This window comes from Pleurodeles waltl, chromosome 2_2 (assembly GCF_031143425.1).
Source record: "Pleurodeles waltl isolate 20211129_DDA chromosome 2_2, aPleWal1.hap1.20221129, whole genome shotgun sequence".
Taxonomy (NCBI): Eukaryota; Metazoa; Chordata; class Amphibia; order Caudata; family Salamandridae; genus Pleurodeles; species Pleurodeles waltl.
Window position 1 is genome coordinate 69,195,061 of NC_090439.1, and position 15,449 is coordinate 69,210,509.

General features: G+C 41.4%; 1 protein-coding gene across 3 annotated transcripts in view; it reads left to right on the top strand.

Annotated features, from left to right (window-relative positions):
* The window catches only part of PDCD6 (programmed cell death 6), a 147,011-nt gene that overhangs the window by 60,575 nt on the left and 70,987 nt on the right, over positions 1–15,449 (top strand). For 2 of the 3 annotated variants that reach the window (XM_069219466.1, XM_069219476.1), the window contains exon 2: positions 11,926–11,987. In XM_069219466.1, the coding sequence (XP_069075567.1) occupies positions 11,961–11,987 (27 nt within the window). In that variant the 5' untranslated portion in view covers positions 11,926–11,960. Of the gene's footprint in view, positions 1–10,404; positions 10,426–11,925; positions 11,988–15,449 lie in introns of those variants that run through there. The other variant, XM_069219471.1, reaches the window with a different exon arrangement.

The window sequence follows — 15,449 nt, forward strand, 5'->3', positions numbered from 1 at the left end:
CACATGCGTTTTCAAAATCTATCAGTAAAAAGGGTGCAGCGACCGTCCTGGATTTAATTTGACTTAATTACAGGTGTACCCTACTGATACGCTTCCTTGTACTGCGGCAGGGGATGAATCTGCATTGGTCCAAGTGGACCAACTGGAGTAACACCTAAAAGAGGCAGTTGGCCAGGACTTTTGTGTATAGTTTAACTTCTGTGTTAATAAGTAATCTGGGCCTGTATGAGGCACAGAGGGACTGTGGATGTCCCAGTTTAAGCAGGGCCACCATGGTGGCTAAGTCAGTGTCATGAGTGGCCTCTAGTGTCAGCTTAATTGAAGAGATCCAGAAGGGAGCATTGGCGGGGGTGAATCTCCGGTAGTATACCACCAGATAGCCACCCAGGCAGCAGAAGATGTGCCGCCAGAGAGTTGGTGGTGTCCCGTTCAGGGCTCGCTCGCTTTGCATAGAGCACGGTGTAATAAGATGCAAAAAACAGCAGCCACCCCTGCGGAGTCCTCCACCATCTGAGCCATCAGTTATTTAGGGTACTACACTAGATTACACCTCCCTCATGGCCAGCCAATGCAGGGGGTTTGGTTGTCATATCGCCTCTTCATACATCCTCCAAGCCATACAGCATTTGCGGGTTTTCTCTATACACAGTTGACGTAGGGTAGTCCTGCCAATCGACAGTTGGTGTAGCAGCCTACTGTTGGCTAGGGTACGATCATTCGTGGTTCAGGATAGATGGCTCTAGGTCTTGTATAAGTTCTAACCCTGGCTACTGGTTTGATGTGTAGCAATTTAACAATCTTGTTAAACATAGGATCAAAAGGTTTTTGCCTTTAACATTGTAATTAAATAGAGCCGTAAGATCATATTGAATGCCTTTTCTGTATCTAAGGCCACTAAGGCCAGTTTTTTTTTTTTTTTTTTTTTTTTTTTTTAATAATTTTCTCCAATTACCGGAGCAAGTCTCTTTTATATTCAGTGCAGTTCTTCAATTAGGAATGAATCTGGTCATGGCTTATTCATGTCTTAGTACCTTTTTGATACCTCCATGTCCACAGATCATCCGGTAAATCAGGTTGTGGTCTCCTGCAGTCATTTGTTGCCCAAGATATATTGTACCTTAATTTTAAGTGTCATTACAGGATTAAAGGTTGACCTTTGTAAAGCATTTATGGTTTGTACAGTCAAAATTATTTCCTTGAAAATTGCTAGTACCTCAGAACACCCCAGTGTAAGCTACCCTAGTGCTCCAAGTTGTTCCCAGGAGACAGATTTTGGTTGTTCTTTCAGGCTAGGAACTTCTAATGCAATTTACAGCTGTGCACCTGACCATGTGATCCCCATCCCTTCTTTACAACCTGGGCTCATAGTGGAAGTTGATGTTGGACCCACATCAATTAAAAGGAAATAGAGCAAATGTCAGTCTTTTCACAATTCTTGCATGTTAACTGTGCCCCCACATAGATAAGACACATTTTCTAGCCTTCCCAAAACATGTTAAGACCTTCTGACTCTGAATTGTCTCATTCTGTTTGTAACCTTGCAATGTTTGGCTGCCTTCTAGTATAAGAATTAGACAATGATGGTTTTGTAGGAAATTGTTAATTCTTCTTGACAGGCATTCCATCACTAACGGTGAACATTAGAAGGTCAGTAAACAGTCAGTCTGAGAGCGTTTCCATCCTATAGAGAAGCATAATCCAGGCAGTCCTCACTCCAAGGCTTTGGTAGTTCATGACTGTTCTCCTAAATCCTGGTTTGTTGTCCAGAGTAAACCTTGTCCAGAAAGGTTTTAGATTTTGCATTTGTGTTCAGGTCAGGGATTTTTCACTTGTATTTTGCATGTTATTCCCAGTTGTGGATTTGTTTCTTTAGTTAGAACTCCTAACATAGACATTTGGATTTCTGGAACTCTTTCTATGCGACTCAACGTATGGGTGGTGGGACATAGGATCAAGTAAAAATATTTTACTTGGCAAGCTTTCCTGTTTCTGGTTCTACAGTTCCATACATCCAGATGCCCCTTGCTCTGCCAAAGTTTTGTGTTCTTTAGTGTTCTGCTCTGTTTGGGTGAAGATAAATCAAACTGGCTTTTAGTCGTATTGGTTATGTTGGGGCAATAGCATGGGAAAAGCAGTTACACAACCAGTCTTCTTAAAATGTATGTAAGGCCAGGTAGATGTGCTGAACTTCCTTCCCATATTAGGTGTGTTGTCCCATCCTACTTTGGTAAACGCAGCATTAGAAAACTACCTATTGTGGCATACATCTTGGGTGGTGGTGTTTCATAACATCTGAAAATTAATATTTGCATATGTAAGTAAACCTTGGAAGCAGTTGTGCCAGTTTCTCCACCAGATACACCTTTCCTGCTATGGTGGCGTTAACATGATGCAAGAAACTCCAGCCAAGATAATCAGTTCAAGGATTACCAAAAAGCAAATCAGTCTCGAAGTGTGTTTAAAAAGAAGAAATTCAGGCAGATAGCAAAAATGTTTTAGTATTGTTGCTTTCTAAGATATTTCTAGGGGAGCAGAATATGGATTTAATTTACTCCTTACACGTAGTCCCACAGATGCCAACTGGCTAAGAACATGTTTGTCAAGCCCTGTTTATTGCTGTTGCCAGGCATCCACAATTGGAGATATTTTAAGTGGACCTTAGGTTTAAACTTTTTGCCTCCAAGACCTTTCACCGCTTGCTATCAGTCGAGCAGCAAACTTTCATTTGATTAATACTAGGCATATATGATTGCACTGGCATCTCTTCTCTTAATGCCAACCACTTCCATAAACGTAATGAAGATCATGCCTTGTGACCTTTAGGTCACAGATCCCAGACAACTGTTTTAAAAGTCTGATCTAAAGCCTCAGTTTAGATATCTTGAAACCTGTGTAATTTCTGTAAAGAGTTAAGAAGTAATGTTTAACTATTGTGCCTACTAGTTTCTGTGGTCGGAACGTGATCATTCATTGTTGTTGGATGCAGAATGTGACTTGAGTCTTAACCCCCTGAGAACACAGCAACTCTTTTGTCTTCACTGAACATCACTCCAAACTTTCCTCTCATCCCACGACTGTGCCCCAAAGGGTCCACTCATGTTACAATCGGGGTTAATCATTGAGCAAACATTGTCACCCCTTTGTGTGATGGTGCACCTGTTTCCCAACTTCATCATATGTCTGTTTTGAAAGATACTGGCCTGTCTTCCTGGTCTTCTGAGTTATGAGGAACCATGCTGAGCTATCCCATTTCATAAATAAAATTTAACATAAAAGACTTGGGCTGTAATTTCTGCAGGACTTTTGGTCACTCAGAAGTAGCTCATTCTTACTTCAGTTTATTTTTTGTCTCAGTTGTTATAGTCTAGCTTGACCGCACAACTGCTACGCACATGACATTATAATGCTATTAAAGTGTCTTAGATAACTAGATAATTTATGGAGTTTCTCTCTGGCAAAAGCACAGATGGGAGGATGGCAGTCATGGATTTTTAGGTCTGGTCATAAGTGTGACCTACCAAAGCTGGTTTTGTATCCTTCTTGGAAGGTACCTTAATACATTCCCAGGAATCCAAAGCTGTTTCACCTCCAAATGACCTAGTGCTATTAGTTGTTCTCTGCCTTTCGCTGGACTTGCCCAGCATGAAATTCAACTAATATGGAGCTCAGGAATTCTGGGTGTGAAGTTAATGTATCCATCAATGAAAGACGACAACAGTTATTCACATTATCAGAGATATAAATGTATTAGACATATAGCAAATCTGTCTTCAATCAACCAACATGATTTGCAATGGCCTGTCACATACTACACAACAGAATTTCTGTTTTTGGTCTGATGCCTTAGACATTTTTCTCCAGACTGTCACTTGAAGTTTTCATTAAGTTCAGCACTGGCTTTGCTTGAACGTGCAATGAGAAATAATGGAGTCACCTAAACATAAGGATGCAGATTTGATATAGTTAATTTCTGCTCAGTTTTAACCAATAAATTATTTAAATTAGACTTCTCTTCATCACAGAATAGAGAAATCATCCACATGTTCCAGTAGTCAGTGAGTCCATATTGGATACTTCCCTCTTTCACTGTCTTTCCATCTCTGGGGGGTATATTATTACAATAACCTCAAACCTCCTATCATTGTATTCTATTCTATAGCAGCATTTATGTGGTGATTCATACACCGGATATGACCAGAAAGTGCTTCAGTTTGAATCTAGATCCTGGCACCCCTTTGGAGTGCATGGTTTATTGAGTGTTGGTTGTAGGTTGGCTTGTGCTGTACTTAAATATCTGTTTCAAACATGTTGCGGTGAATGTCTCTATGCACAAGAATGAGGTGTTAAGAGAACAGACAGTCACACATATCGTCTATTCTAGGAGTGGTTAGAATTCTAAATGTGAGACAGTCCTAGAGTGTGTAACACATGGATAGGTGAAGTCCTCCAAGGAATATGTTAAGAAGTACAAGTAGAAGAGACTGAGTTTCAATCGATGGATACACTGAGCCCTCTAACTTGACACAGTATAGTGTAGTTGCATGGTGTTCAGTGCATGTGTACTGTTTCCTTGTGTGTTTGAAAATAAACAAATTCCTAGCTATCGTAACAGAATGTTTCAGTTCTATTAAGGACTTTGAGTGGGATTATACTGTTTAATTTTTACTTTGCTGATTATAAAACTCACAGCAACCATATTAACATTATCTTATTATAAAAAGGAAACTGACAATCCTAAAAGTCAGTGGGAAAGTACAACAGCAACTAATCACGTAAGGGCAGTCATTACATAGTCCATTGTCACATTGACAGGCTGCCTCTTTTCTTTGCCCGAATCCTGCAGGCCTCATTTGCTCACAAATTCTGTTTGGAAGCATCAAGTCCTAAGAAAAAGCAAGACAGGAATGGAAAATGCTTGTAACTGCATCAGAATAGACTCATTTTTCTGATCAACAACAGATGCACACAAGAAATCAAGATTCAATTAAGAATCAAAACCATGAAGATACACATCAGAATAACTCCTTCTTACTGATTACAGGGACGGAAAAGCATCCTAGAAATTTCTCACCTGGTGGGATAATCCTCGCCTCTGTGTCCTTAATCGATTTTAGACTTTCCATTACAAAAGCTAGGAAATCTTTAATTCTGTGTCAGGACCACAGGCTAGAATTATGCCAGTTGAAAACTTGTCAACTATCAGTTGAGCTGTATCCATCGCAGGCTTGAAGTGGAACCTCTTGAAAGTGGAATCGGAGGACGAACCCGCCGCATTCTAATATATCTTCCAAGTGGACACCAAGCTGAAAAGCTTTAGATACCATCGCCCTTATGGCAGGATGCACCCCAAACATCCCCACATTGATTCCAGCTTCACTCATGACCCAACATACTCATCTGGCAATGGTGGGGATGAGGCCACAATACACACAATTTAGAAGAATCCTCAAAAGCTGGGTAAGAGGTGATTCTAGTCTGAGATTTAGTCCTGCTAACTGTAAAAGGTACCCCTTGTGTGAAAAGTACTCTATCTGTGATATCCAGGGCTCTAACATCTGAGACCCTATGACATGACACCAAGCAGAGTAACATGGCCAATTTGGCAGAAAGCTCCTTGCGGTACAAAACAAAATTGGGCTTCCAAGCAAGAAAAGGTTAGGGACTTGATTGACGTCCCAAAGAGAAGAATACTGCGGCTCAGGCCACAAAGATAGACAAGGGGCATGCATACCCCTCCTCCTGCTTACTATCTTGGAGGAATGCATCTGTCGTCATTGCCAGGCTTTCCAGCCCCCAACTGAAGAATCTGGGAAGCTGAAGGTCCAGGCGAGAGGCAAAAAGATCCATCGACAGTGGCCCCCACATGTTCGAAATCATGGAGAAGACTTCTGGATCTAGTTTCCAAAGATTGCAGTTGTGACAATAGAGTCCGTGCCAATCCACCACTTGATTTGCCTGGCTGGGAAGATACTCTTCTATGACTGAAGCATGATTGTCCAGGTAGCATTGCCTGAAGCCCTTTGCCAGATCTGACAGTACTTCTGACCTGGTCCCTCCCAGGTGGATGTTTTAGCGCACCACTGAAATGTTTATTTTGAGAAGGACGCAAGACCGAATGCTGTCCTTAGTCCAACAACGAACTGCAAAGGAATCCGTAAGGCGCTCCAAGCAGGTGATGTGTAATTTTTGTCTTGTGACCAGTTTCTGCCGGTGGAAAGATCCCCACAACAAGCTCTCCATCCTAATAAGCACCACAGCAACAGGCCGAAAGAAAGTGTGATGAATTTGTACGCCTGGTCCCTCCAGACAAACTGGAGGAATCTGCAGTGGGGCTGAAAGGTTGGCATGGTCCAAGTATGCATCATTAAGGTCCAGTTGCATCATCCAGTCGTATAGTTGGAGCACATCTCGTAGAAGATAGATCCCTTTCATCTTGAAGTGGCAGTACACCAACTATTCGTTAAACTCTGAGGTTGATCACTGGGCCTTGACCTCTGCGTCTGTGAGATCGCTTTCCCCTTATCGGACGTGGGGGGGTTTCTTGTCTTTGGAAATCCGTCGAACTCTGTCTGGAAACCTTGAACGGTCATGAAGGACCCATGCATCCTTCATGAGAGACACTAACCTATCGAAAAATTGTGCCAGACGGCTCCTGCCTTGAAAAGGGAAAGAAGGGTGAACGCTCACTGTTATTGGAAGAGCTGGATCTACCTCTATCCCACCAGAACCACTGGGCTCTGGTGGGATAGAAATTTGCAAACCTGACTTGATCTTGGTACTGTCCTCTACTGGAGCCTTGCTCCCGGGGGAGAGGTTTAGAGGAGAAGTGGCCCCTTTCACGGCCAGTCCTTGGAAAGCACAAGGGTAGAAGATCCTCTAAATAGATGTTTGGGGCTTGTCAAGGGATGAAAAGGTGGCCACAAACTTCCCCAGCTCGTTTATGAAGGGACTACCAAAGATACCCCACCCCTGCCCCGCCTTACAATGTCCAGGAGTTTGTCCTGGCTTGAGTGCCAGGAATATTTGACCCCTTTTTTGGGATCTTCAATGAATTTGGCCAATAAAGTGCCCATCATCGCATCAATTTTGGGTGTAAAAGCTACCGTCCCCTCCAATGACTGTGTAGGACATTCAGCATGCAGTTGACTGTGTGCCTCCTTTTCCAGAGATTTACAAAGCTGACCTGCGACGTAATGCACCACTTTAGTCACTCGATTCCATTTTGCAGAATGTGGGTGAATTATATCATCAGGGTCCAGAACTGTCAGACGTCATGTAAGTAGAGGGTTGACGGGGGTGTCATTGGCAGTTGGAGGGCTCCAAGGCCGTGAGGGGCCTGGCCCCACATCTGAGTCCCTGTGGAAATCGTCATTGTCCCCATTATCTGTAGAAACTGGCTGATTGAAGTCCAACAGAACGTCATCCAGCCCCAGGGCACCAGCAGAGGGCTGAGCTTATGCCAGAAAGGCCCTCTTGAGGTGTGCAAAAGCATCCTTGTCCATCCCAGTAAGCTTCCGCTTAAGGTGAGAAGGCCCAGGATCTGTGATGATCCGAGACATCCTAAAACAATCCTCAAAGATCTGCCTGTACAGGCTTTGATCAGCCGGGGCCATCATTTCTGTCACTGCACTAAAAATGGAGGCATCCACTGCCTAACAGAAGTTGTTGTCCCAAGGTAGGAAGGACAAGGCCTCCTCTTCAACACACATACTCCGAAGACAACATAACTTCCAGGCAATAAGTCAATATTGTGACCAGTATCCCTGTCAAATGTGGCAATGAGTTGGTGTGGTCCAGTGAATATATATTTGGGGGACAGGAGGTCGCCTATCAGTGAGGGTCTAGGCCCCAGGGACACACACTCCCAAATATGTATAGAGTATCAGCCTGGGACAGTGTTCCTAATAGCGCCAGAACGGCTTAATAACAAAGCAGGCTCCGCACAGTGGAGTGAGATATCACAGGGTGAAAATTTGTAAATCTTTGATGTTCGACCCCAAGGCGTAAAGCAAATCATCCTAGATGGCCTAAAATAATGATGCACTCCAGAGGGACATGAAAATCACTCACTGTTATACTGCCAGATCGGGCATCTAAAAACACAGTTAACGCAGTTCTACAGACTTCATGGCAGTGGGGCCTACATCTCCAGGCTGGGGAAGATGATCAAGCCTCCTGCGGTGCGTGTCTCCCGAGTCCGAATGGGAAACTGCCAGACGTATGTCACAGGGAGTGAGGGGGCCGCTCTGGCACACAGTGATGACACCACCTAGCAGATGGAGGAACACATTACAATTGCGGCTCAGGCCTTCAAATGAAATAAAGCACAACTGCATAAGGAGCAAAGGGATGCTTTGTCGACTCGAATAGGCAGGGAAAACCTGCAGCACAAGGCAATTAAGGGCAATATAGGCAGAAAAACGAAATCTGGTAATAAAATATTGGCAAAGGTAATATGCAGAGAGAAGGGTGAAACAAGTATCTTAGCAGCGAAGAAAGGAGGCAGCATGGACAGTGAAAATGGACTCTGTCATTGGTTTCCAACCTGTAGTCCGGGGACTTATGGGAGTCTGCAACTGTTTAGAAAATTAAATAATATTAACAGATTAATAAAGTGTATATAAAGTTGCTAAATATACAATTGAACATTTTAAATCGTACTATAAATGCCAAGGAATTTGAAATTAGAAGGAAAAAATTTAATTAGTATCCTCCGATTGATTTGTGGGAGCAGTGCATGTTCATCAAACAGAATATATTATGGACGATGTGTGGCTTCAATTAAATTTAGAAAAGCTCCAACCATCCTATTAAAGTTGAAACATTTTTATTTGTTTGCAAATAAATAAAACATGTTATAATTTGTGTATGTGTTTGAATGCTTGTTTCTGTATTTTTTTGTGTGTATTATTTTGCGGTTCAAATCATCAACAATGTTTAGGCCAGGGGTTCCCTTCCAGAAATGTGTATGCCTCACTGAATCAGATTCCAATAACGATTCAGTGGGGGTCCCCTGGTTCCTGTAGTGATAAAGAAGGAGTCCACAGAAGTCAAAAGGTTGAGAACCACAGGACTATATTACGATGCCATTACATGCTTGGTTGTTGGTATTGTAATCTCCCGTGGACTTTGGGGAATGTTAGTTTTCTTTCTAAAATAAGCTAATGTTAATATGGCTGTTGTGAATTTCATAATTTGCGAAGTATAGATTATAAAGCATAATCCTGACCTCCAGTCCTGACATAGAATTAGATGTCTAGATATTCTGTTTACTACATCTGCGGGATGTAGGATAGTCCTCTTGAGAGTTGAGGATGTTTTAATTTATACAGCCATCTCCATGCTGCCATCCTAGGCAGATGGAATTGGAGCGGTTTGTGCTTAATGCCAGACGGTGATCATTAGGGGCTCATTAATACAGATGGTAACATAAATAAGATGTGGTGCTGCAGAAATTTTGAAATTACATCAGATGAGTGAAATAACACTTTAAACAGTAATCGATGTTGTAAGGGGGAACAAACAGAACGGGTTTTTACTGGCAGAAATCGTTCCTATTGCTGTAAATGTATGACTTTTGAGTAAAGCAAGAAGTGGATACTATAGTCAAAAAGGAATCCTGAACAGAAATTATGCAACCTATCCCAAATTTCAGCTACTTCTCCTAGGATGAATGTCACCTGCCTTCCTTTCTCGTGCTACAAGGACAAGTCCAAGACAGGTTATAGTTCAAACACTAGCTTAATACTCAGCCAAGCTAAAAAAAACCTAAGCGCTTTATAGTTTGCTGCCTTGACACTGTTAGCTCCATTCTAGCTTTACCCCTCTAAGCAAGCATAATACTTGGGCCGTTATAGTTTACATGAGGAGGCATTCTGTAGCCCCTCCAAAAAAACATGTTTAGTTCCAAGCGATTTTTACTTCCATGCCATAGTGAACTTGTACACGCTCTGAAAAGTTAACTACTTTTTTGGGGGCGGAGGGGGGTTGTTTTCAAAGCCTGTTAGTCTGTTATTGAGCGCACCCTGTCACTGATGTGGGTTTCTTGTTGCCATTTGGTTCTAAAATTGCCTTTTTATCAGACTCCAGCATGTTGCTGCTTTATTTCTTGCCAGTACTTCGATATTTTAAATCCAAACTTAACAGACTTTCGGCAGTACAAGTCCAAACAATTGCATCCAGGTGGGAGGGTCCCAAACCGCACTTATGAAGTGAAGTCTCTGCAGGTTAAGAGGCACAAAATTCAAAATTCAGTGTGTTTTAAAAATTATTTTTATCTCAGTAGTTTCATCCTCTACCACTAGTTCACCTTTGTTACATACGATACATGGATCAAATGTTTTTTTTTTTTTCTTTTCAAGGTAACAGTTTTAAAATCATTTATGAGCTCCACCTCCAGAGGTCTCCTACGATCCTGGTAAAGAGGTATGATATCACTGAGCATGATGCTTGGTGCTGTGCAGGTGTCGTAGTTGCCTACAACTCCAAGTGAAGACTTTACGTGCACTAAAGAGAGACAGTGTTCTGAATCTGGTGCACTTTGATTTGTAGGCCATGTTCTGCTTCCTTATAATTACTTTGTGTGAGATAGAATTACCCCTCTTAATATAAGTGACTGGTGGGAGCGGTTCGGTGTTTTTTTCTAAGTGGCTCAAGAAGTGTGTATAATCTGGGGATCTGGGTAGCCCCTGAATGATCACCAGTGTCAAGCAGTCCTCTTAAAACATCCGTCTGCAGAATGTACTTGAAAGGGATTAACAGGAAATCAGAGTAGATCTCTGAAATTCTAGAGGAAGCTTCACTGCTAAAGTTGCTTTGTTGTGGTTGAGGTACAGATCCCTATCGCCAGTGTACAAGTAAAGCTTTAGACTTCCTTGTCTAGCTGCCTTGAAACTGGTGCCAGATACTACTCACTCATGGTAGTTTGTATTCATTTTAAAAAAACTTTTATTTTATTTATTGAATGTTCAATTTGACTTCATCTGATAAATACAAACAATAGTATATCAACTTCAAACACCAACAAAAATCATTAAGTAGTTGTGAGGTATTTATTTTCCTTCTTCCCTTCTTTACTTGCATTCCTTCTTTCTTTCTTATTTCTCTTCCCTTCTTCCTTTCCTTCTTTCTCTTTTTCTTTTTTAGCAGCCAGGGCAGACCCGTTGTATTCTTTTATGTCTGTGTTAGCCAAGACCTTTTGAGTCTACCTATTGGAGTTTTCAGCTGAACTTTGTCCATTAGTTTGTCATTCACTTTCTTCTTCCACCCATTCCAGCATGCATCAAAGGCAATGTGTCAGCCCACTTCAGCCATTGGCAGACTTTACTATCAGTGATGGCATGGTGCCTTTTCACAGAGAGCACATCATCACACAAAGTAGTCCAGTCAGTGCCGGGAGTACTACAGCATTGTGTGCTTTCTTGAGACCAACACAACATTTTTGCCTTTACTAGTGGATTTGTTTAGATTGGTAAGGGACTGTCAACTTCCTGAACAATAAGGTTCTGCAACCATCATAGCAAAATAAGAATTGCCAAAAGCCTGGCAGCCGACGTATTGGCTTTGCCAGTGCTTGCTTTAACTAGCATTTTAGACCATAAGTAGGCTAGTTATCCTGACTGCTACCAGAATTCACAACATTAAGGCACATACTCTTTGCGTTAAGAATGTGCAGCTACAATTATTATCGGTATTTGAGTTAATACTCAAACACCTGTAGATCAGTAAGATTCATGTAATTAGGTAAATGATCTCGCCTTTCCATGTACACTTCATTTATTCAATTTTTCTGTTAACATATGCTTATTTTCATTTGTCTGTCATTGTGTTCTGTGGCTTGTGTGCTGTTTAACAGTGGCTACAGGCTCTTAGAATGAAAAGTCACTGGCTTCCAGAAATGTAACATATTTTCTTTGATCTTTGTAGGGTTGATAAAGACCGAAGTGGAGTGATAGAAGAAAATGAACTCCAGCAGGCGTTATCTAATGGTAGGTCTTGTTCAAGATGTTGGTATTTTAGGAGGGGAATTCTGCCTGCCTCATACACTTTCACTAATTCAGAACTACTGCTGATAATGTTATCCTTCCCGTTCATAGCTGCAAACTGGCTTCATGATGCGAAGGACTCCTTAAGCCACTCTAGCGTGTTCGCAAATGAAGTGTTGCTTTCTGGTACACTAACTTTTACTTTTACCATTGTAAGTATTGGCTCAAAAATCCCAGCAAGCTCTAAATATAGCAAGACTCTGGGGTCACCCAGCCCCGACAACAGTGCAGCAGTTGGAATCTGACCTGGGCTGGTGCCAAGGGGCAGAGAGGGTTGTGTTCCAGAGCAGGGGCTGCCCAAGGAAGTGAGGAAAGATATGGGTACCCTGGGCCTCAGCCAGGGGGCACACGAGGGCAGAATTACCACCCATGAGCTTGCCAGGGGCACCTGGGATAGCCACTAATTACCCGATATGTGATAAAGAACCAAGACCTGGGCCGTAAAAACACCAAAAGATGGTAATCCTTAAAAGGAGGGGGGGGATGTGATGGATGTACATAATATCTGCTATGCCGAGCGGAACGGTCGTGGCTACACCAATGTACTGTACCTTGAGCTGAGTTAGAGAGATTACATTTTTGTGAGAAAAAAAAAAAGCAAGCTAAGCGTTGCTCGGTTAAAAAGGGGGTGGATTGACGGAAGTTGTCACAAAGTACATGTTAATTTTTGAATCAAAGTATGAAGACGGTGGTAGAAGACTTAGCAGTGCTTTTCTTAACATTTTAGATCACTTCAGTACTAAGCCTAAAGAATAAAAGGTTCACGTTTATTTTACTTCTGAAGCTGTGACCCCCTCCCCTTGACACCAAAGACCCTCGTTTTCAATCATAATACTCCTTTTTTTTTTTTTCTTGTCTATACGGAAATTGAAAGATGGGAAGAGTGGGGGTATCTGATGTTCACCAGTGATCACAGACAGATGTCTTAATAGATTCATCAGGCATTTTGAAAGTTTTGAGGTACTATATGAGAGAAGTAACTTTTGCATTAAAGTTGTTTTTTCGGCATTGTAACCACATTTAAATGTGAGGGGGGCATCTAAACCACTATTATCTAAATATTGATGGTGGCTGTTAAAGCACTGTATATGGTGGGTGGCTATGTATTTATGGATGGTTTTACAAAGTTAAAGACATTTTTTTCAGTAGAGTTGACAACACTTACTTACTTGTGCCTTAGTTGGCCTTTGTTCTTGGGTAGTTTGGTTCTACAGGCCATCCTTTGTGCTGCTCCAAATCTTTCAATGAGGCCAGTGTTTTGAATGTTCTGCAGCAAGGATCAGTTGAACATTGTTTATTTCAGTTGTGTGTATGTTTCCATAGCCAGTAAGGGTGGTAGGCTGGGCACAAGATTTCTGTTACTTTGGCGTGGTTCTTTTAGATGAAATGTATGAAGTGTTGCTGCTTGGAGATTGCTTGTGGCAGAAGGGTAGCCATAAAACGTGACTCTATCAGCAGTGACTCAAATAAACTATATCCAGATAAACTACATCCAGCAGGGTTTCAGATAAACCATATCTTTATGAACATTTGGTGGTAAAAATTCAAAAACATGTAGATATAGCGATGGGGCAAGTGGGACCTTGACAAGCCTGACCAGGCATGAAAGTGGTTCCTGCTTTGTGCCTTTGTTTATAATGGATTAAGAAAAAATATTTAATACATATTTTCTCACCGAAACAAAGGAAAATAAAATTTTGGCAAAAGGCACATTCTAAACTGGAACCATCTTAGACTTGCCCTTTGAATTAGTGTTTTAAAGTGCAACAAGTAACATTGCGGTTCAGTAATGCTGGTGTAAGTAAAGGTAGTGTCTGATTGTAAGACATTACTCAGCTATGAGTCGAACCAATCACTTCCTTAACTGGCACAAGCACAGTTTAACATTCCTATTATGTCATACATTCATGTAAAGCACGTGATAAAATCACATTTTGAGTAGTTTCGCGGTGAATCTTGATGCCCTCTTGTGAGCCTTTGTAATACCAAGCTAACTATTAAAACATCACTCTCAGTGGCTATACTGTAAACGGCTCTGCTTTTAGTTTGTCGTTGACTTTCTTTTAAACCCCATAATGAAAGCTTATGTAAAATATTCGATTTGTATCTTTAAAAAAATTCTATACATAGATTTGTCACTCAAGTTGCATGTTCTATATTCCCTCCCTTCAATCGGGTGTCTGATCCGGGTGTCGTAACACTGTGTTAACTACGTTTAAGCATAGAGCGGACCACAGATTTTCTGTGCTGGTCCCGTGGTTGTGGAAAGCTGCCCCTCGAGATGCACCGATTTCTCACTCTCGTGGTACTTCATAAAATACTGAAACCTCCACTTTGTTGTTCTAAATATAATTTTGCGACCACAATGCTCAGGAATGTATATGTACACTAACCAATTTAAATTAGAGCTGCCTTGTTTGTTTTAATAATCTGTAACAACCGTTAGGCGTAAGGTCTATTTTTTGACCAGTATGTGACTCCACTCACCAGCGTTCTGTAGCCATAGAGTTTTATAGAATGTTGGGTCATTAGTAAGGAGATTTCACTTTCTATCTGGCATCCTGCAGCAGCCACTGACCACCCCATCCAGGAATGAGGTCCCCACTTTTAGAAAGGTTTTTTTTTTTTTTTTTTTTTGGGGGGACTAGAGGGAAGAAGAATTTGACCAACAGACACGTCCCGCACTTCTCACCTTATTCAGAGTGAAAGTGAAAAATTATATAACAGATCATGATAGAAGGTATCCGGACCCCATAGGACATATGAAGAGTCTTGCAGGGAACCCTTCTTTGGCAAGAATTGCCTAAATATATATTTTTGGTCGCTTCACATGCAGGGCCAGGCCGCACGTGTCCACAGACAAGGCCCTATGACCAACCCATGGCTGTGCACAGCAGTGGTTGCATTAATGTATTGTAAATATATATTACTTTATGTTAAAGAAAAACTATGGAAGTTCGCTGAAAAAAAGAAAGGTTATTTTAGGTTGTCGTTCTACCCATACAAAACCACAGAAATTCAGCAGTTCTAGTTATACTTATCTGAAGAAACTATAACTGGTGTCATTAAGTAACTTTAGACCACGAGTTATAGTTTCTTAACGTAAGTATAACTATCACTGCTGAATTTCTTTGGTTTTCTATGGATAAAATATGAACCAAACTATAACGTCCATACATGTAACCTTTTGTTTTTTTGAGTGAATACATATATAGATGCACCCACATATTTCTACTATATATATGTGTGTGTGTGTCTATATATGTATACATATATATATATATTGTGTGTGTGTGTAGTAAATGTGTAGTAATGCATTATAATGTTTGCCTTTTTGATATACTACCAAGTAAAAGAACTCAACAGTCCTCACTCGAAGACTGCTTCCACATCTAATCTTGGGCA